Source organism: Plecotus auritus, assembly GCF_963455305.1.
Source record: "Plecotus auritus genome assembly, chromosome: 6".
In the NCBI taxonomy this organism is placed as follows: Eukaryota; Metazoa; Chordata; class Mammalia; order Chiroptera; family Vespertilionidae; genus Plecotus; species Plecotus auritus.
Genome location: NC_137773.1, coordinates 30,815,390 through 30,837,394, shown reverse-complemented (window position 1 = coordinate 30,837,394; position 22,005 = coordinate 30,815,390). Strand labels below are relative to the sequence as shown.

The 22,005-nt window shown below is 54.6% G+C and overlaps 1 protein-coding gene across 8 annotated transcripts in view; it reads right to left on the bottom strand.

Annotated features, from left to right (window-relative positions):
- Positions 1–22,005, bottom strand: part of NRG2 (neuregulin 2) — a 186,450-nt gene that overhangs the window by 3,605 nt on the left and 160,840 nt on the right. For 2 of the 8 annotated variants that reach the window (XM_080672975.1, XM_080672979.1), the window contains exons 4-10: positions 19,862–19,982; positions 13,382–13,440; positions 8,548–8,571; positions 4,805–4,907; positions 2,518–2,641; positions 2,051–2,178; positions 1,001–1,228 (exon numbers count right to left, since the gene is read on the bottom strand). In XM_080672975.1, coding sequence (XP_080529101.1) covers positions 1,001–1,228; positions 2,051–2,178; positions 2,518–2,641; positions 4,805–4,907; positions 8,548–8,571; positions 13,382–13,440; positions 19,862–19,982 — 787 coding nt within the window. Of the gene's footprint in view, positions 1–1,000; positions 1,229–2,050; positions 2,179–2,517; positions 2,642–4,804; positions 4,908–8,547; positions 8,572–13,381; positions 13,441–13,824; positions 13,906–19,861; positions 19,983–22,005 lie in introns of all 8 variants that reach the window. The other 6 variants (XM_080672974.1, XM_080672978.1, XM_080672976.1 and 3 more) reach the window with 4 other exon arrangements.

Here is a 22,005-nt window from a genome sequence, read left to right as displayed (position 1 = left end):
GTGGCTGTCACAACCATGATGATGTTCCTGTTCTACAGCTGAGGAAACAAAGGCACAGTAGTGATCAACCTGCCCCAAATCACACAGGTGGTGGAGCTGGGTCTTAGAGAATCTGGCTGCTTCCCAGAGCCTGCAGTCACACTGGATTTCTCTGCCCTGATTGGGTGTCCTGTGCACTTTCCATAGGCAGCTGTGAGCTTCAGTGGTTTGTGCCCATGGCTTGGAGCTCCTCGGGAGCAAGAACCATGTGGATCCCCACCATGTGGACCCCCAGGCAGACCTGCCCAGCACAGGGACAGCCTGGAACAGGCTGAATTGAGAGTAGGAGAACATCTGCTCCTCTCGCTCCACTCCAGCCTGTAGTTCTGCTCTCCTGCCACTGACCCCACTTGCCAACAGCCACTTGAGGGCTGAGCAAGACGGGGGCTGGCCCCTGTGACTTCTGACTTGGAATCAGGGAGAAAGGAATTGCCTGGTTCTCAATGCATCCATTGCTTGGGAACCCAATGATGTCATGATCCACGGGGCCTTGTTGGTACTGCCCGGGCCTGTGGTCATTCTTGGCTCATGCCCATCCTGCACGGGTCAGTCTCCTCACAGACAACCTCCCCTCCCATCCTCCATTCTGCTCAATCTTAGTGTCTTTCTGTTCCTGCTGGGACACGGGCCTCTAGGCAATACCAGGGTAAGGCAATCATATGTTCTGGTTTGTTCGGGATCATCCCTGTTTGTTCCTGATGTTGCAGTGCAATTATTAACTCCCTCTTCTACTCTGAAAAGGGTCCTAGCAGGACAATTAAATTAGATGGTCACTGCACACCAGGGTTCACTGGCCCAGCTCTAGACCTAGTTTGTCATTAACATGGTGATGAAACTGAGCAGATGAAAAACTGGGGATGAAGCTCTTTGGAATGTCTCTGAGGTGCTGTTAAGGGTCAGCCCTGGTCAGTGGTGCCAGCTCTCTGGCCAAGGGGGTATAGGTCACGGGGTAGGAACTGACCTCTCGCTGTGTGGAGAGTCACGCAGGGAGTCTATGGAGTCATGGTAAGGTGGCACAGTGGCCCTGCGCTGCTCTTCCAGGCTGTAGGCTGCTGCCCGCCGTGCTCGGGCCTCCACGCATGCTGGGCTGTTGCACTTGCTGGTACCCACTGATGACAGCATGATGCCCGACTGGGAGTCGGAGGTCAGGCTCTCAGAACGTTCCAGGCTCCATGTATGGCTCTCATGCCTGAAGAAGCCAGGGATGGAGTGAGGTGGGGGTCAGAGAAGGGGCAAGGCAGCACCGCAGATATGGTCCTAGGCCCCTCCCCTCCCTGGTTCTTCATTCCATCTCAGGCTCCCCTAGCTCACTGCCCTTCTCCACTCGGGGGTGATGTGTAGTATCACAAATACCCCACCCCAACATAGGGAGAAGGAGGGCTGGGTCTGTGGATGGATGAGCTGCAGCATGCACAGGCCTCTTCCCTTCCTCCCTGCCACCCCTCACCCCAGGCTCGGTTCTTCCACTCCCATGGACCATTCTCAGGAGCTCAGCCCCAGTGTCCAGTACAAGGGAGCCTGCTATGCCATGCTGGTGCCCAGGGAGGAAAAGGACCACGTTATTTCTGAGCTGTGTAAGCCTTTGTGCTTGCTTGGACAGTCTTCCCCACCTCTGGACAAAAGGAGGCGAAGGTGGACTAGGTTCCTGTGGGCAAACCCAGGAGAGGGCATTTAATAGCTCCAGGCAGTTGAGTGAGTTGTCACTTTATGCCAGAGAAAGTGGTGCTAATGAGGTCCACCCAAAACTAAACGTTAGGTGAGAGTGCAGCGATGCTGCTATTCCTCTGGGGCTGGTTTAGGAAAAGGGAATCTGGTCCCCTGAATATCTGAATGAACGTTGGCCTAGGGTTCTGATTTGGAGCCCCCACCCCCACTCAGAGGGACCCTCAATACAGAGCCTGGCTGGGATTTCTGTGTGTCCCAGGCAGGTGTGTGATGCATGGGTCCTCGCTGTCTGCGGGTGCAGGTACAGGAGCCTGCACGTCTCTGTGGGGACCTTGGTGGTGCCCACCTGTGGCTGGAAGTGGGTGTGGCTGTGGAGCAGTGGTGAGACGGAGAACAGGAGTGGCTCCCGGAGAAAGTGGTCTCGGTTTCCCTTCGGATGACGTGGTCTGTGGCTGGCACGTTCTTGGAGATATACTGGAACAGAGAGTTGGGCAGGAATTAGTGACAGGTGGCCACGTTGGCCCTCCTTTCTGGTGGGAATGGGGAAGTGAGGCACTAAACTCCAGGTTTGGGGGGAGGGGCTTGTCCACTGGATCAGTGTTGGGGCAGCAATGGCCCCTGCAAATCAACCCCACCTGTCTTTTCTTAAAGAAGTGGGCAAAGTGAGGCCAGTCAGCCTGGTGGGGCAAGATGAGGCTAGCAAGCAAGCTGAGCATGGGAGGGGCTGGCTGCTGCCCTGGTTCATCCTTTAGGGGCACCAGAAGGCTGGCTGTACAGCGAGGGCTCAGAGGGAGACCTGGGAATACCACTCACATCTGCCATCTGGATCTCCTCGGGGTCCAGCCGGGGGTGGCTGGGCCCATTGGCCAGGCTCCGGTTCTGATGGGCTGGACACATGTTCTGCCGGAGGTGGTTGTGCACCTGCTTCCGCTGTTTTCTGCACAGGGGAAGGGTGCGTTGGCCTGGCATGCCCCCCCCCCCCCACAATGCGTGAACTCCCCTCACTGCCCCTCCAGTGGGACCAGTCTCCGCTCCTGCCCTGCTCAGGCTGCCCTCAGCCAGGACCCTCCAATTTGTCCCCGACACCATCACCACCAGCCTGAATTCAGCAGGACCCGAACGTAGTGGTAATGAGTTTTGGCTCTGCTGAGGGAGTAGAACTCCACTACTTTCTAGCTGTGTAAACCTGGGCAAGTTACTTAAATTCTCCATGTTTCACTTTCCTCATCTGTAAAATGGGGTGATCATTTACCTATCCCAAATACCCCTGAGGATTAAGAGTAGATAAAATCTTCAAGCACAGCAGTGGCCCACTCATCCATGCATTAACTCATTTAGTATTTATTGGCTTTTTACTATGTGCCAGATGCTATTTTGGAGCAGGGGAGACAGACACGGTCCCTGCCCTCATAGAGCTTGCTGATCAGTAGGGCAGGCCAATGATAAACATATAAACAAAAACACGAACAAGATACTTTCAGCAAAGTGTTACGAAGAAAATAAGAGTGCTGTGGTCAGGGAGTTGAGGCCTGTGGGGCTACTTCACTTTGGTATATAGTAAGTGCTCATTACATTTGAATTATAATCAACCAGTCTAATCATGTCACTCCCCTGTTTAAAACCCTTCCTTGGCCCTCAGGTCCCATTTCTCTCCCCAGCTCTGTCTCTCACTGGCCACTTCCCACCCCAGCTTGCTGCAACCTTGGAGGGTTTGTTTCTGATCCTCCACTTTGCCTGCCCTCTCTGGCCTCTGGGCCTTTGCACATACTATTATATCCAACAGGAACACATTCTCTTTCTCTTCACCTGCTAACTCCTGCTCCTCTCTCAGGCCCAGCCTAAATGCTTCTCCAGGGAAACCCTTCCTGCCCTCCAGTTGAGTTTAAGTACTCCTGAAATGTGTCCTGTGACACTGGACCTCCTGCTTAGGGCACTGGACATGGTCCTGGTGCAGGGCTTGGTGTCTGCAAAGTATTGAATAAAAGTTTCTTGAGAAAACGAGGAATTGCAGTGGGGGTTAGAACAGGGGGCTTGCTTTCCCCCCAATTTGTGACCTCAATTTTCCTATTTGGGCCCAGTCTCCCCTCCCTGACTCCCTCCATGCCTCCCTCTGACCTTTCTGGTCCTGGACTCATCCAGCACAAGGCTGGTGGGGCCTTCGATCCCATGTAAGGGTAGCAGGGTCCAAGACCCAGGGGCTCAGTCCCCCAAATGGTGGCTATGCCGAGGCTCTTGCTCTGCAGATAAGGATGTGACAGACCTGTCATTTTTCTGCATTACATTACTCTACACTTTTGTTGGCTTCCATTACCTGCAGGGTAAACCCAGCCTCCCTAGATTGGCATTCAAGGCCCTATGGTGCCATCTGGGTTCTAGCTGTTTTATCTTGACCCCAGTCCTTTGCACCAACTGGTCTGGTTGCTAGTTACTAGTCCCGCGTATGCTCCAGGAACATAGCTGACCCTCTCCTGCATTTGTCTTTAGCTTGCACTGACTACTGGAACTGCCCTTTTCTTCCCCTTGCCCTGAGGTTCTGCCCCCACCTTTCCTCTGCCCTGGGATGGCCCAACCCAACTTTCTCTGTGTTCTTGCCTGGACTGCTCCCAGGTGGGACCAGGCACAGCCTTGTGAGATCTCTTTTTACCTTGGGAATGTACCCTTCCTCTCTGCACTTCCCCACCCCCCAAAACTGCCTAATGTGTGCCTATGTGACAAGGCAGATGCTCCCTCAGAGCATCCTCTGAGGTACATCCGAGGATCATTGCCATTTTATAGAGGAGGACTCAGAGAGATTCATCAATTTGCTCAGGGTCACACGGGAAATGGCAGAGCTGGATTCAAACCCAGATCCGTCTCCTTACAATGCCTGTGCTCACGACCGTTTCTGTTCAGTCCTCTCAGGCCTGTCTCCCCCATCTCTGTTCCTGCCTCTTGGCCTAGCCCTTTGGCCCCACAGGAACTGCAGAGGGCACTTGGGGTATGAAGGTGTGAATGGGGTAGGTCAGGCACCATGGGTCGGGGGAGGAGAGCCTGGCCTCACAAAGCTGTTTGTGAGCCCAGCCCTGGCTTGGCCTGCCCCGGCTCAGAGCCCGACACTCACTTGGTCTTGCAGTAGGCGACCACGCAGACGATGCCCACAACAAGCAGAGCCACGCAGATGCCAGTGATAGTCAGGACCCTCTTCTGGTACAGCTCCTCAGCTTCTGCAGAGGCAGGGAATATGAGGGAACCGGGCAGGAGGTGGACCTGTGGTGACAGTGGCGCAGACACCCCCTGCCCCCAAAGCCTTGTGCTCTCTCCAGCTCAGGTCCTGCCCAGCTCCTGTCCCTCCTTCCCTCCCCAGCAGTCTCCTACCTGTTCCCCGCCCCCCCCCCCCCATTGCCTTCTGCTCCCCGGAACTCCACCCATGGATCTGGGCACAAGTGACTATGCCCATATTCACCTTCCCAAACCCCACACCCTGCCCGAGGCATGTGAGTGGAAAATGCAGGGGGATGAGGGGATGGAGGCGAAGTCCCAAGGCCATAGAGGAGGGCAACCCAGCTTGGCCAGCAACCCTGCCCTGTCCCATTATGGCCTAGGGGCGGCAAAGGACCTTGACGGGCCGGAGAAGCTGTTTTTAATGGTGGCAAACACGGCAACCCTGGCAGAGGCCTGGCCTGCTGCTGCAGCTTCTCTAAGAAGATGGAGCGTGGTTTGTTCTGGGCTGGTGATAGGGCCTCTGACCCAGAGGCTGGACAGAGCAGACCAGGCCCACGGGGAAAGGCCTTCGTTCACCCTTGCAGCCAGGTCAGGGTTGCAGCCGGCCCTCCCCATCTGTGGCTGTGAGAAGGCCACCAGGGGCAGCACAGCCCTGTGCTTCAGGACAGTCCTCATGCTCCAGGTACAGCCCCACCCTTCCTGAGCGGCTGAGCTAGGCTAGGCCTCAGAAGGACCCACCTAGCTCCTCCACCTCCAATGCCTTGGTGGCGTGCCCTCTACCCTTCTAGAACAGAGAAAGCAGGAGGAAGGAAAGGGAAAAGGTGACAGTACCAACCATAGTCAAGGCACATAGCCTAGATACCCCACCTGCCCCACCCGCACCTACTGGCTGGCCCTTCCACATCACTCCTCTCCTGCCAGCACAGGGATAAGTGAAGGCTGGCCCCGACGGCCTTGGTGGGACCCTGGGAAATTTCCCTATGCCCTCGGGCTTGCTGCACCTCCTGTGGCAAAGGTATACCCATCTGCAGACACCTGGGAGCAAACCCTCTGGACAAACATACCTATGGGACTATGCCTATCTGAGACACAGACAGACCCTCTTCACAAAGATGCATTCACACACACCCAGAGCAGCACATATGCACACGCACACGCATGTGCACGTGCAATCATGTCTGCCTATGCACAATCATCTCGGGGCTCTGTGGTCTGTGTCCTGCCTTCAGTTGTCATCACCGTCCATCCCTCAGTCCTCTCCAGTCAGACATCTGTCTCCGTCACTCCTCTGAAGCCACCCTGGTCGTGGTCACTGATAACCTCTCAGCTGACTCCTCTGCTGGGCCCCCTCCTGTTCTCTCCAGGGTTGCCTCCCCCTTCACTGGCTAGACTCTGTCACAGTTGCTGCTGCCTCCTCTTCTATGTGGGCTGCAGTGCAGAAGGGCCCAGAGCTCTCAGGCTTCTTTTTTTTCTCCACCTGCCCTCTCTCCCTTCGTGATCTCACCCAGACTTTAAATGCCATCTGTATGCAGCTGACTCTCAAATTTTTATCTCCTGCGCTAACTTCTCCCTGAGCTCCAGACTCCTACACCCAAGGGCCTTGGCCCGGCACAAGCATTGATCCCCCATCTCTCCAAACCTGCTCCCTGCTCTTCCCATCTCTTTAGTGGAAACCGCACCTTTCTTGTTTCTCAGGCCCCAAATCATCCCTGATTACTCCCTGCCTTCCCACCTACACTGGCACCCAATCCATCAGCAAGTCCTCAGCTCTGCCTCCCAAGTAGATGCTGGATCTGACCACTTCTCACCATTTCCACTGCTCCCAGCTTAGTCCAAGATGATGCCATCTCTCACCTGGACAGCTGACTGGTTTCTCTGCTTCCACTCCTCTCCGCCTCTGCCCCAACCCAATCTGTCCTCCAGCCAAAAGCCATACCGACCTACAGCTATAAAGCACTTTACTTCCCACAATGGTTTCCACTGCAACTTAAATACCACTCGAAGCCGTACCATGGCCTGTGAGGCCGGGTTACCTGGCTCCACGCTTCCTCTTAGCTCTCACCTGGGGTCCTCTTCCCCATGTCCGCTATGCTCGAGTCGCTGGCAGTCTTGTGTCCATTGCATGAGGCCCTCTCCTCCTGACTTGCTATGGCCCTGCCTCAGACATTCTCCCCCAGTTGTTTGCAGGGCTGGCTACTTTTCATGTCATTAAATGTCACCTCATCGGACAAGCCTTCCCTGACCACTTAGCTAAAGTAGCTCCCACCCCAGCTAGGTGCTATCCCATTATCTTATTTTCTGGATAGCACTTAGCACCTCCTGATAGCTTTCCAGTTTGTCTTACTGTCTGTCTCATCCTGTGAATCTGAGCACCAGAAAGGTAGGGACTCCGTGCCAGATCGCCAGACTCTGGCAAATTCCGGAGTCAGCAGATGCTTGTTGAGTTGGTGAGTGAAGGAGTGCACAGACCACTGTGACAGACACAGACACACATTTACATATCTGACACCTCCGTACCCTCACAGTTCCAACTGCACACTCAACCCTTAACACCAAGGTATCCACTGCCCCCTTCCAGGTACTCACATCCTGCAGAGAGACCTAACAGATATAAACACTTGCACCCTCCACAACACACACACGCAATCCTATAGATTCACCCCTGGGCACCCCTACAGAGTCACCCCCATGCACTCTGCCACCACCACACGCACTGCCCAGACTCAGCCTCTTTCTTCCCCACCCATCACAGTCAAGAGACAGGCACACTATCACACACAGACTTTTAGCTCTAGCTTCTACTGAGAACAGCTGATAGGGGTTGGGTGGTGGGGACACCGGGGCCTCCCCAAACCTGCCACCAGAACAGCCTTTTCATGACAGTAGGCTTCACACCACATCTGAAATCTGACAGCACAGAAGCCTTAGCCCCTCTGAGCCCGCCCTCCCCCCGCCTTCTCTCCTGCTATAAAACGTCTGGGCACTTGCAGGGTGGAGCCTCCCAACCCAAGCCAGAGAGCTGGACAGACCGACCCTCAAAGCCCCTTCCCATCTGAGGTGTCTTCCAGGAGCCAGAACACATGAGTGGGCGGGAGGTAAGCTTCTCCACTGGGGGCAGGAGGGCAGGCTCTAGAGGCTGGCCCACCCCAGACCCTTGCTTATAGATGAACACGCGTGCCATTGTGGAGGCAGATCATGGAGGGAGTGACAGCCTCAAGCAGATGGCAAAGCCTGGCAGACCCAGGGCAGAGGGCAGAGATGAGAAGCAATGGAGATGGAAATGGGAGAAGGAAGGGGGATTAAGGTTAAGTGGAAAGTGCTGCCTTTCTTCACAACTCTCCAAACCAAGATGCGTGGCTTCCGGTCTCCGGCTCTCCTACTGATCAGCCCCAGGCAAAGGGATGCTACCATATACTGGGGCCACAGTGTGTCTCCCAGGGTGCCCTGCTTTTCATGAGCTTCTCGTCTCCCCCAGATAAAAGTAGTTTATGATTGGACATCTTGATGGGGCTAGAGGAGGATTTTGGAATCATCCTTTTCCCATGTTTTGGAAAGGAAGCCAAACATCCAGCACACATGGTGTCAGAGGCTGTGGAGAGGGGGTGTGTGGACGGGACGTAGTGATAAATGAAGGCTCCATACCCTTTAGTTCAAATCCAAGGTGCTCTGGCAGTGCAGAAGAGAGGAGGGTCAGAGAGGGGAAGGGATGGAGGGAGAGATACAGAGATAGATGGGGGAGGGAGAAGGTGGGGGAGGGAGAGAGAGAGAGAGAGAGAAACGTTGGTCAGGACTCTTCAGACACCAGCAGCCAGCCTGTGAGGTGAAAGCAGGTTAGTGGTGTCCCCTCCCAGCTTCCTGAGCCCTTTCCCTGGCACCCCATCCCCAAGAGCCCCTGAAGGGGTGGAGAGAGGAAATGTTAGGCTCGGCAGGCAGGGCAGGTTCTTTAGAGATGAGTTGTGGGGTTAGTACCTGGTGAGAGGCAGTTGGCACGTGTCCCCGAGGAGGAAAGCTGAGTGGGGACGGGGGTCCAAAGAGTCTGCATTCTCCCCCTCCCAGCTGCAGCACCAGGCCTCGGCACTCTCAAGCCCCTCCTGGAAACAGCTTGCTCCGCCCCAGCTCCTCCTTGGAGCTCGCTTTTCTGTTCAGAATGACGGGCGGGGCTCCCAGACTGGCCCCTTGTCTCTGTCCTGCCCCCCAGGCTGTTGGCTGCCCATCTACCAGGAGCCTGTGCACTTACACTCAGAATTTGTGGGGAGCAGGAGTGGGGAGAGGAGGAGGCTCCAGGTGGCAGGTCACTTCTCCACTTGGCACCCCCAACACCCTAGAAGCCTACAGGGGCTGGGCCTCAGGGTCTGAGCCTGATTTCACAACTTAGCAAAGCAAACTATAACTCTGAGAGACAAGTGGCTTCACTTGTGGAACACCTGTGCCCCTTAAGTGGTGGGCCAACTGCATTCTTTAAAGTGGGATCGTATTGCAAATGTGCAACATACCATACAAGGGTTAGGTCAGAGAGCCCTGCCTAAGGTGTGATCGATCCCAAGCATACCCAGTCTATCTAGCTCGCAGTCTCTTATTTGTTAAATGGGGGTTAGGCCTGACCATTGCATATCTGGGTAGTTTGCAGCCTGGCTGTGCTTCAGAATCCTCCAGACCACTGAAATCAGGGTCTGGGGTGGGAGCCCAGAAATCTCAACAGCGTTTTTGAAAAGCTCACCTACTATTCTCATGTTACAGCCAATTCCTGTCTGCAGGCCTTGAGGCTCAGTTTTACCTCTAATTTGCTGCGTGGATGTGGGCAAGTCATAATCTTTGCTCATGTGTCAAAAGTGCCTGCACACAGTGAGGAGTCAGATGTGAGAAGGTCAGGACAGCATGAGGCTCAGCACAGGTGCAGGGCCCACACCATGGCCTCCCCACATGCACTCAGTAAGCGCAGCTAGATCAGGGAGCAGGTGAACTTGTGTTTTGATGTTCTCATTCCTTGTAGAGGAAGGAGAGCATGGAAGGAAGTCCTGTGCATGTCCATCCCTGGATCTCTTTCTGCTTCCTCATAGGGATTCCAGAGGGTTCTATAGTTGGAAAAGGGCAGGAGATCGTTCTGACCAAAAGAGGCTCGAGGATCCTGAGCCCTGACCCCCCAGTTCCATGCAGATACCATAGCCCTGAAGCCTGAGCCCCAACCCTTCCAAACATGAGCCCTCCTGTCCATTCCTGTTAGATGCGAGGTTGGGCGTGACCTCGACTGTGGTTTCTTTGCAGTCCTTTTCTTACTGCTTGGAGTAAGAGTCACCATAAGCACAGTGAGTCCACACCTCTCCCTGGGCTAAGGAGACAGTGCAACCTTGACAAACTCAGAGTCCGTGGAGGCAACTTTCCCTGAGTGGTTAAACCTCTGGCCCCAGGGACCTTTCAGGTAGCTTGAGAGAGCTCACAGTCTAGATAACCAGCCATGCCTCCTAAGAGAGAACAACCTAGCTTGACCACAGCACCTGGGACACTAAGAAGACTGGTCCATAGAGTTGGTCTGGCCTCCAGTCTCTTGGGGCTAAACCATGGCTATTCCTGTCCACTGGGTCTCTGGGAAGGTCTGACCAGCTAGTCCTAAGGGCAATGACCACCTGGAGAAGGGAGCAGGGCTCCCAAAGCCGTTTTGGAGTTTTCTTCTGCTCCATTCCTCTAGGAACCCAGTGGCAGCAATAACAGCAGCTTCTGGGTCTCCTGACTGTCCTCTCCTTTGAGTCAAAGGCCAGTACTGTTTAGGATGGACCAGTGGTGGCTGGTGATGTCACTGAGGGCTTGGCCAGTCACTACGAAGACAGTCCTGCTTCCCTCTCACTGAGTATGAATTCTGAGGGGCCTGTGGCTAGATAGCCTAGCCCCAGCGAAGAAAAACTGTCTCCCACTTGAAGTGTTCACTGGCTGCCACTCAGACAAGAAAAGTGGCAACACTGAGTCACAGACAGGTCCTACTGAGTAGAAATTTCATATTGACCAGTAACCATGGCAACCTGGTGCTAGTGTTCCAATAGGGCCAGGCTTAACAGGCAATATGCAAAGTCCTCATTCTGGGTATGTCCTATGATATACAGCCACAGGGACTTGGACAAGGAGGCCATGATGTGGGCTCCAGAGCACATGCTTGTGTATTTGTTCATATGTCTGCAGGTGAGTGTGCTCTTTTACACGGGGTTGGTATATATAGATGCACAGTTTTGACTCTTGATAAGTGGAGGGGCTGTCAGTGGAAGAAGAGAAGCTTCAACGTGCCATTGTGACCAGAGGCTCTGATTCTGTGGCTTCTGCAAGAAGTAACCTAGTCTAGAGGCTCTGTGCAGACAGACACTGTGCTCAGGACGTGCCGGAAGTCAGCCTCCAGGGGGCTGATGCTGGCCCTGCTGCCTAGACTGCACTCAAACAGTCATGGCAGGCTCTCTGCTAAGCCCTTCACATACATAATTTCATCTTAACAGCAACCCTACAGGCAGAATTGTTAGTACCCCATTTTACAGATACAAAAACAAGCGCAGAGAGGTTAGGTGAGACTCCAGAACTAGCAAGCTCAGCAGCTGGCATTTTTATTCAATTCTATCTGAAACCAAAGCCTGAACACTTAAACTAGCATCACCCACTACCTTTTAAATAATGATCTGATGGAGCACTGCATGAAGTGCTCTGGGCAAAGTGCTTGAAGAATATAAACCCTTTACCCAAATGTAGCAAGGTAACAGCAGCGATCCTGATAACACTAGGCAGGAAGGCCTGGCGCTGCATTTCCAGGCTCTTTTCTGAGCTCCTGAGACTTTGCTGACCCTTCCAGCAGATCTGAGCTGAAAGCTGAAGCAGCCCAGCTGGCAGAGAAGCTTGGCCAGTGGCCGAGTTCCGGAGGCTCTGCTGCTCTGATTCAGGATGGGCTGGGACTCCCTGTCCAGAACAGTCCCATAAGCCAGGGAGGCTCTGGACCTAAAGGTGAAAAGGAATAGGCCTCACTGCCTCTCTCCCTGGTGCTCAGCCTCTGCCTGGCTGCTCTGCCCCTCCGGAGGCCCTCCCCGTCCTCCCCCACCCCCCGCCCTAAGGCCCTCCAATGCGCTGGATCTGACTCTGCAATTCTTCCTGGAGCTTGGGCTCTGGAGAATTCTGTTGGGCCACATGCCCTGCCCACAGGCTCTGCTCTTATCCCCAGGGCCTTCCTCTCTGACCTCCAACTGGAGGAGCTTGGGGAGAGTGCTGCCTCCCACACTCTATTAAGATAGCTGACCATCTGGGCCGACCAGCCCTTACCTCCCTGGGGCCTCTACTTTCCTCTCCAAGACTTGGCTTCCAGACTCATAGAAGGGGAGGGAGAAGGTAGCACATTCTAGGCTATTGTGCTGTGGCCTGAGGACCCAAACCCCCTTTTTCCAAGGGCTATCTCAATAGCCTCCTGGGTCCTTCCCTCAGCCTCTTCAACTTCAGCTGCCCATGTCCAGGCCCATCACTGTGGTTCCTAAGTCCTCCTGGGACCCCACTGTCCTCCCTGGAGAGGAGGGGGAGCAAGCAGGGGCCTATGTACTAGGAGGATGTCCTGCTTGCAGGCCAACAGAACACCAGACCCCAAACACAGGGTCCATGGCCAGCCTGTGGCTTTTTGCTCTGCTTCACCTCCACCTGGTGGTACTTGAAGGGAACTGCTCCCAGCTCCAAATAAAACCACAATTATGGCCTCATCCTTAAGCCACAGGGCTGACATTTTTTTTTTTTTTTTTTTTTTTTAGCAAACCATGTACACCAGAAAGCTCCAACCTCAGAAGTGGAAGAATGGAAAGGAATGAACACCTGGATGGGGACTCAGACCAGAGAGGGCCTGGAGGAAATCACCAGTTTTCTCTCGATTCCTCAGCCCTTCTATCTTTTAGCATTTGCTTCAACCGCCCACCCCATCCCGTAGCCACGTAAATGTCTCCAGTCTCTGGTTCACATGGAAATTATTGCCATGGGACCTCTTCTCCCTCAACCCCCCTTCTCCATACCCCGAAAAACAAATCAAAACCAACTTTGGCCTGACCTGAAGACAGGCTTTCCGAAGACTTGCTTCTGTCAAGCACACCAGCACACACGTGCACACACTCACTGCGCGGCCATAGGCAGCCTGACCTCAAACAGGCCTTTGGAAGCAGGTGAGGGCTCTGCAAATGCTTCTTCCTAAGCTGGCCAGGCTGCCCCACCTCAGAAGCAGTGAGGAGGCCTGAGCGGGGCTCCGGCCAGCTGCAGGGAGAATTTGGCATTACTGCGCCCAGGCAGTACAGCAATGTAGAGGTGGGGGTGCCAGGGGTGTATGGGTCTCCTTTGCACAGGCTTCTTGTGAGCACTGAAGACTGAGAGGAGCCCAGGGCACCCCCGTGTCCTCCCCTAGTCTTGCTTAGCAAGGCCCCACCCCTCCCACAGGGGGAGACTGTCAGTCACCAGGGAAGAAAGGAAATAGAAGAAAGAGACATACTGGAGAAGTTGACCATTGCGAACTGCTGACACCTGTCCCCGGTGTATCCCACAGGACACCTACCAAAAGAAAGAAAACCAGAAAGAGAGAGCCAGATAGCAAGACACAGGCATTGCAACACCCTGGCACGGCTCCTGCCCATGCCAGCTGGGTTCCTTGCCAACGTTACCATTTGTACTGGCCTTGCCACTATGCCCCTTACCTGTAGCCCTGAACTTTAAACCCAAGGATTAGGCCAAAAATGAAAAACAAAGCAAAACAAAACAAAACAAAAAGAACTAACAAACCAAAATACAGAAAAGAAAAGAGAAACAAAACAAAACAGCCAAAGATCAAAACAACCAACACCCCTGGCCCTATGCCCTACGTCAGGGGGTGAGGGGGGGGGGGACTGCACCCGGAAGCTTTCTAAGGAGCAGGGACTCGTGTTTGTATCTTCAAACATACTTTGCTTAGGATCTGGCATGTACAATCGCAAAGGCAGTTTCTCCAAACATCTCTGTCCGAAGAATCCGTTTGGACATCTGGAGAAGGAAAAGGGGAAAAATCACAGAACAAACTGGCATCATCCGCGAGGCTCAGGTTAGAAATCAAAGTGCACAGTGATGAATGAGAAAACCAAGTCGGGCGCTGGGGCACACTTATCGCAAAAGGGGCTGGAGTCAGGGCTGGGTGGAGGGCTCTGAAATCTCCTGCAAAATATCTCTATTAGATGTGGCTCCGTAGGTGGTGGGGAGGGGAGGGGGCGGGGAGGAGGATGATACAGGGAAGCAGGGTGGGGAAATTGGGAACTTACTGCCTAATTGTCCTAATGGTCCTTGAGACTTCCCTTCTGCCCTGCCTGGGCCCAGGAAGCCAGAACTGCAGCCCCTTAGTGCCAGGCAGTCAGCAGGCAGGGTGCTGGGAGTCTTCTGGCATACCAAGTTGGGAGCCATTTCTTCTAGGTGCTACCAAAGGGTTCTCTCCAGAGCTCTGGGCAGGTTTTCTCATCCATGAAACAGCTCCAGAAAGCTCAGAGGAGAACTCCAGAATGCTGTCCCCAGACTGTGTACTCATGACAAAAGGGGCCTTGGAGATACCTCACCTCTTCTCTTGAAGAGGGTTCTATGGCCAAATAAGTTTAGGAAATCCATTCCCAAGCTTCCTTGTAGAGCTGCAGTGCACGCCGGCATATGAAAGGCTATGCAAAGTTTTGCAGGAGGAAAGAACTGAATTCTCCAGTATGTCCCAAATTTATTTGACCATGGAAGTCTTTTTTTTGAGGAATCCTTGTAACCCTGTTTGGGGAAGGCTGACCTAGAGTAGTATACATGGGGAAGCTTACTGGGGAACAGGTGAGGCTAGAGAAGAGCCAGAATTACCAGCATCCCAAAGTTGGCCTGCTAAGGCCAGGGGCAGGGCATCTGGCCTCGGGTGGCAAGTACTATGATGGGAGCTGGAGTAGCCTCCCTGGGGACCCTGAAGCCTGTTCCACATCGGGAGCCCACTGGCTGCCTGGCACTCCTGCCTTTTCCCCATGACCTGCTCCTCCATCCCTACTTGGCTCTGGTGGGTACTCATTCTCCCATGTTGCCTCCTCTAGCTGCAAAGCACCACCCACTCCCAGCTCCCTGACCTTGCCCTTCCTCCCAGGTTTACTTCCTTCTGCTCTTTGGCTGCCACTCTCCCCTCAAGTGAGTCCCTGTCTTGCAGATTTCTGGGAGACACGCCCAGCCCTGTACTCTCTTCTGAACCGCAACGAGGCCAGATACCTCAGGGAGGCTTACAGACAGGGCCAGACTAACCCTCAAACCCTACTCAGAGGTGGGTCTGTGCTGCCTCGCCTCTTCTTCCTTAGGAAATTAGGTCAGCCCATCGCCAGTGTCTCCTCAATAATAGGTCACTGTTCAACATTAATCAAGAGGTGAGTGTACTCTACCTCTTAGCATTCTAGTGTATACAAATCATCAGTAGCCTCGTAAGCTTATAGGAGGGGGTGGCCATTGGCTGTGGTAGACACTCATGAAAACCCTGTGGCCCTCAATCTAGCCTGGAGGATTGGGAGTGGATGGTGAGCAGGTAGCAGAGTTTCTCTGGGCCCTGACATCATCTCCCTCTGGGAGGCAGGAGGCTGGTCCCTGCAGTGGTGGCGGTGCGTGTGCAGGTATACCTGGCCAATGGGCGGTGGTGGATGGCTGGAAAGTGTGTCTGGAGAAAGTGGGAGGGGGGCTGTAAGTGAAATTGATGTACACTCATCCTGTTGAACAGGGTGGCTTAGAGGAGCAGGCTACCACCTTGTCAATACCTCCTTCTCTGATCCTTGACCCTCATCCTCAACCATTCCAGCCCAGGCAAATGGAGGTCTTGGCTACGGCTAAGGCTATGGCTTTCCAACCAGCTCCAGTCAGGCTCAGCTCTTCTTCCTCAGCTCTCAGAAACTGATGTCCACTTGGGATGGGGACTTAAGGAGAAGTAGTGATTTTTTAAGCAGCAGCACCTTTGGGGGTGGAGGATAAAGACCCAGGAACTTGCCCAAATGACTTTTGGAATTCGCAAAGGAACAAGAAAGAGATATGTTTGACTGTGTCCAATGTCTGAGATTAGCCCGGCTCCTGGAGACAGGGAAAACCTGTGTGTGTGTGTGTGTGTGTGTGTGTGTGTGTGTTAGAGAGATAATGGGGGCGTGCAGGGGCAGGAAGAAGCAAAGGGGACATTTATTCCCAATACTGGGAGAATTTGGCATTACTGTGCCAGGGATGCTGTCCCTGGGATGCTCTTGGAGACCAATGATAACAGCATATCCCTATGTCCCTGATCCCACACTCAGCCTGGACTAACCCAACTGTATCCTCACATCTTTTGTGGCCACTGAGTTGCATAACTCAAGCTGGTGCTGTGGACATGGTCTACAGCATGAACATGCCCCGGAGTTGTGCAATATGGTCCTAACCTTCCTGCCCTGGGAAAGTGTGTTCCCCGCTGGCAGTGGGGGGATGGGCACAGCGTGGGGGTGGGAGGACTGACACCCATGCTATTCTTTGGGCACTGGCTCCTTGGTGGGGGGGGGGGGCAGGCAGGCTCGTGGACACTTCTGTTCTCTTTAGCCTTGCTTATTAAGGGTGAACTGCATCTAGGAGGCTGTGTTTCCCTAGAGAAGGTTCTGGGACTGAGCCTACAGTCTTCCTACCCTGCACCCAAGACCAGGTAGCAGGGTCTAGCTATTGTAGCCTATCACCCAGGAGGGGTCTGAACTCAGTGCAAGTGGCTAGCTAGTAGTTCCCACTCCAACAGGGACTGACCTGGCACAGAAGCACAGGGGACAGATTAGAAGGAACGGCAGGTAGCAGCCTTCCTAGTCCTTCCTCCCAAATCATCCACTATGACTATGGGAAGGTCTGTGCCCAGGACCGGAGAAGAGCAGGGGTGAGAGAGGAGCAGAGAGGAGAGCCCTCGGCCATATCTAGGGTAACAGAGAGGTTGGGACGCGGCCTCCCTGTTTCCCCACCCCAGCTCCCTGGCCTCAGTTTCTCCTTTTGGTAGCCTGGGGATAATGCCATGTGTGCTGCCCTCACCCAGGGGAGGGGGAGGATGAAGGATGAGGGTGCGCCCCGGCACTGGAGGGAGGGAAGGGGCTCTGGCCTCATGAGGGGTGGGGTGGTGATGTGGAGAGGATGAGCAGGCACATGGGTATGGGATGGGGGAAATCTCCTGAAAATGGGGTGGGGGAGCAGAAGGAATGGGGGATGAGCTGATGGGAAAGGGAGGCATGCCGCTGGTATGTGCACAGGGCTGGAAAGAGAGTCTTGTTCTGTCATCATCCCCTGAACCAGTCCCCCAGAGTCACGCACCAACCGTGCTCTACAAAACACCAAGAGAAGAGGAGAAAGCAGCAAGAGGAAGTGCGGGGGCCCCTGTCTGGCCCAGACAGGAGACAGTCCCCTTGATTTGGACCCCCCATTTTCCAATCCCCCTACGTTTTCTTTTTGAGAACAAAATTCAGTATCAGTGACACTGTTTCTTTTGGCTTTGAATTCCACAAAAACAGGAGGGGGGAGTGTGCCTGCTTTCCAACACTCCCTGCAGGGCTCTGAACCAATACACAACAACAAGGGTCAGAAAACCAGGAAGGAAAACGGATTTTTATAGAAACTGGAATGAAACTGACCAGTCTAGTTTCATTATCCAAGCTAAGCGGAAATGCAAAAAAATCAAAATAAAAAGTAAACAAACAGCACAAATGGTAAGACGTGAGTCCCATTTCCTGAGTTCTCTCCTTTTTATTCCATTCAGGTGTCTTCAGGAACCCCAAGAGGCCTGCCCCCCTCCCCTCCCAGCCTACCCACCCCCAGAGTAGCCTCTGGGCTCTGCCCGGCCCCCTCCCCCCTGTCCTTCTCCAGCACAGCTCTGAGGACCTGCTTTCCTGGCAAAATCCCCGCCAGGGATGCTCCTCTCCCTTGAGGGCTCAGGGAGTCATGGAAGTGGGTTCCAGGGCAGGTTGAGATGGGGAGGTGGTGATTCTGGGTACCAAGTTCAAGTGCTAAGCAGTGACCCCAGTTGTCCTGGTGGGGAGGGGAAACAGGACATTATCTTCACAATGGCTCAGGCTCCTGCCCTCTATTCCTCTCAGATGGAGCTGGGTGGGACCCAGAGGGTCCTAAAGGGTACAGCCTTGATGGCAGGACCCTCTGGGAACCCATTAGCTCATCCTTCTCCTTCCCACACTAAACTCTCTAGCGCTGGAGTCCTGGCCCCAAAGCCCTCCTCAGCCCCAGCACCTGCCCTGGGGGGCTGAAACCTTCCCTACCTGGAGCCAGGGCTGACTTCAGTGCCATTGCTGGAACCCTTCAAGACTCTAGGGTCCAATGGGTGAAGGAAGAGAAGATTGGTGTGTGTGTACTGGGGGGAGGGTGGTAAGCAGGGAGGGCACAAGGCTAGGCTGTCTCTGGGAGGTTTTCCAGAACCCTCTGAATTTCTATAGGTCTATTCCCAAGAGCTCAGAGCATTATCAAGGCTAGAATGCTCCCCAGGGTCTGCAGAACTAATGTGGCAGCCTCTTAGAGGCAGAGTGAGGGAAAGGATGAGGGGCTGAGTCTGGGCTGGGAACTTCCCTGGGGGACCTGCTGTTGCCATTGGGTCTGTCCCCTAAGATTCAGGATGTGGGAGACGGGAAGGGGATGGCAGCAGGTGAAGGGTGGAACCAGGGAGGAAGCCTGCAAAGGAGGCCAGCTGAGGTGACAGGCACAGATCTGCCTGGCAGCCCAGGCCAAGCTAGCCCAGCACTGTGGGAGAGTGTGAAGGAGGCATAACCCTCTGTTATCCCTTTGTGTGGGGGGTGGTCTTTGAAAGTCCCGGGCTAGGGCTGTAGCCAGGAGGGAGAACAGGAGAGCTGAGGAATGCTGAATCTGACTTGTCTGGGGGGAGGGCAAATGCCTCTCTCTGAATCTCCATCGATACTCTGGTGGCCTTTGCCCAGATGCCATGGGAATGGGGCAGCTTTGGCACCTTGCCAGACCCTAGCCTTGGACTGCTTTGAAAACCCAAAGTTGATAACTAGACCTCCCTCCTACTCCTGAGGATCCAGCCAGAACCTGTGCTACCCTCACCAGCCACTCCTCCTCCTCCTCCTCCTCCTCTTCTTTCTCTGTTTCCTCCTCCTCCTCTTGCACCTGCCCAAGAACCCATCAAGAGGGCGCTGTGGGTCCAGCTGCTCAGAAGGTCTGGCTGGCCCTGAACAAGCCCTCTCTGATGCCCATGCCCTCCTGCCCTGTGTGTAAGCAGAACAGGTGGTTCTAAGCTCCTGGGAGTCCCCCTGAGGCAGCCCTGCCTGGCTGGAGAGTAGCTCTGACCATGGGGAGGCACAGAAAGCCCAGCTTGAGCTCTTCAACCCTGACCTCTGCCATTGGGTCACACCCAGAGTGGTGTCCCCACTGGAGTCCCTTCACCCCATAGAGAGGGATTAGGGCCAGGCAGCACCCAGGGCATATCTGGATAGTGGGGTCCTGCCAGGCAGGGAGAGTAGCCAGGTCCTGAGGCAAGCACTGGGGACAGAGCCCTCTTCTCCCCCAAGGGCTCTGGGACTTGCGCTCTGCCTGGCCCTGCCAGGCTCCTCACTGCTGGGGAACACACACCCTGGGGAATGTTTATCAGAACAACGTTTGGAGAGTTGCTGAGCAATGGGGAGGGGAAGAAAGAGAGAGAGAGAGAAAACAAGCCCAATGCCCAGGTCACGACTGACCTCCCCATCTTCCTGAAAGGTGCTGGTGAAGGGGTGGACATCAGGAGATGAGTGGGTAGGGGCCTGGGAAACTGGGACTGTAGAAGCCCTGAGCCCTTTAGTGCTTACATCTCCCTGGATTCCAGGAAAGGGGGCACACCTCCCTGTCTACACTCCTTGGGGACCCCTTGTTAGTGGCTTGAAGCCCACTTTTCCTAGAGCCCTCCACTTCTGCCCCAGCCTGTCTCCTGCTTTTGCCCCCACGCCCACCCACACTGGTCACTTACTTGCAGGAGAGCTGGTTGATGCCCTCGATGTAGTAGCAGACGCCTCCGTTGACACAATAGGACTTGGCTGTCTCGTTGCACTTCCGGGCGTGCCCCGACCAGGATGACAGAGTGGTGCTCACTGGAGGTATGAGAGACATGTGCCAGTGACCCACTGAGACCACCTCTGGGCCCCAGGAACCACCTCCTGCACTGCCCATCTCAGTGCTCAGAGCTCAGAGACAGCAGGGATGGCTGGGCAGAGAAGGTCTGGTGGTCCCTCTCGGTCACCAACAAAGCAAAGGGGAAGCCACCATGAGCTCTGACCATCTGCCCAGCACCACCCTGCACCCCTACTCTGGGCAAACCTCCAAAGTCCTGGAAGGTTTTCTGTGTATGGAGGTGGTGAGAGGCCAGCAAAAACTGTTCCCTCAGCCCCCTCCCTCCCTGCTTTCCTGGGGGTGCCACTGCAGGTAGATGAGACACCACATGTTCCGTGGGGGATAGAGTCACAGGGAGGGGACATCCATATCCATATGCTCTGCTCAGGCTCCCATAGTGGCTGGAAGGAAGCTACACTTTGAGGGGAATGGCACCTTTTGGACACTGTCATGTTCTAAGATCTAAGGAGATGTGGGGAGAACCCTCGCTTCCATTTCTTCCCCCTTGGGGGAGGGGAGGAGACAGCCTCCCATGAATGTTATAAAGGCCACTGTGCCCATCTCCATGAGCATCCAGGGTCTTCTTTGCATCTGCCCTCGCCAGGTAGCTCCCCTCCTTCCCCACCGCGTTAGCTGTTGCCTCTGGAAGAGCCTTGGGCCTTGGACAGCCCAGGCTACAAACCTGGGCTCTACGTTGCTGGAGAGGAGACAGGCTGGGAGAGGGCTGGGAACAGCTGGGAGGTGAACACTAGGTGAGAGCAAGATGGGCTTTAGGGCTGCTGACTCAGACTGCACATCTGATTGATCAGCTTCTTTTGATAAGTGAAAATAACAAAAGTTCTGCTTCCCCATGGGATGGCATCCAGAAAGCTGATTTCAAGTGAAAATTCTTGCCCCAAATGTCAGTTTTCATCTGTAAGCTAACCCCCTAGGCTTTGTATCCAGATTGGACAGCCAGAAACTGGCTCCTGCCTCCCCGCCCCCCCCCCCAGCCTCTGGGGCTCTGAGGACCTCTCACTCACCCAGCAGCGAACTCCTGACTGAGGCAAACCTTCTTACCTTGGCTGGTCCTGTCTCCTCAGGGGTATTGAGTGTCTACCACCTCCCGCAGTAATGGGGGCGAGAGGAGGAGGAGGTGGAGAGCAGGCACTTGGCGCCCTCACTGTTTAGACATGAGGGGAGACAGATGGAGCGCGGGGACTGGGAGTGTATACACAGCCTTGCCTCTGTATATGTCTGAAGAGCTCGCTGATAAAACCCAGCGGGCAGGGCCAGCTCCCACCTTCCCCTCCACATCGTGCCTGCTGCTGGTCTGGCATCTTGAGCCCCACCCTGCCCAGGGCTCCTGCCTACATACACTCCAGGCCCAGCTGGGAGCCACATGCTGGCTGGGAGAGGAGGCCTCCTGCTGGTCTGTGCCTCATTTCTGGGTCAGTGAGACCCAGGGAACTGAGAAAGGGACAGAGAAGAGAAACAGCTGAGGTGACCACGCCTGTGAATTATAAAATCCTGTTGCTTGGAATGACCTTAGAGGTTGTCCTGTCCTTTGGTTACACTGCCAAGGCGGAGTGAAGAAAGAGCAGGGAAGTGCCTGTTCAGAGTCACAGTGTGTGCTGTGACAAGGATCTACGACGCCTGGCTGAGCATGCTTGCCAGCCACAGTCCCTTGTGGAAGAACACGTCAGTACAAGACTTGACATAAGCCGATGAATGCAAACCCGATGTGGACCACAGGCCTGTGTCCTCTGAGAGTCTTGGCTAAGCCAGAGAAATCTTGTCCTGAACCTGCCAGGCCCAGCTTGGCTTCCACTACAGTCATGGGCGGGAAAGCCTGCCCATTGCTGCGCTGAGTGAGCAGCAGAGGGCAGCGAGGAGAGTGGCCGGGACCATAACTGCACACTTGGGTCTGTCCACATGCCTGTCTGCTCATCGAGGCCTTGGGAGGCAGAGGACAACTCCTGAAGGAAGCCAGAGTCCCACCTGGGATGCCCTGGCCTGGGCTGC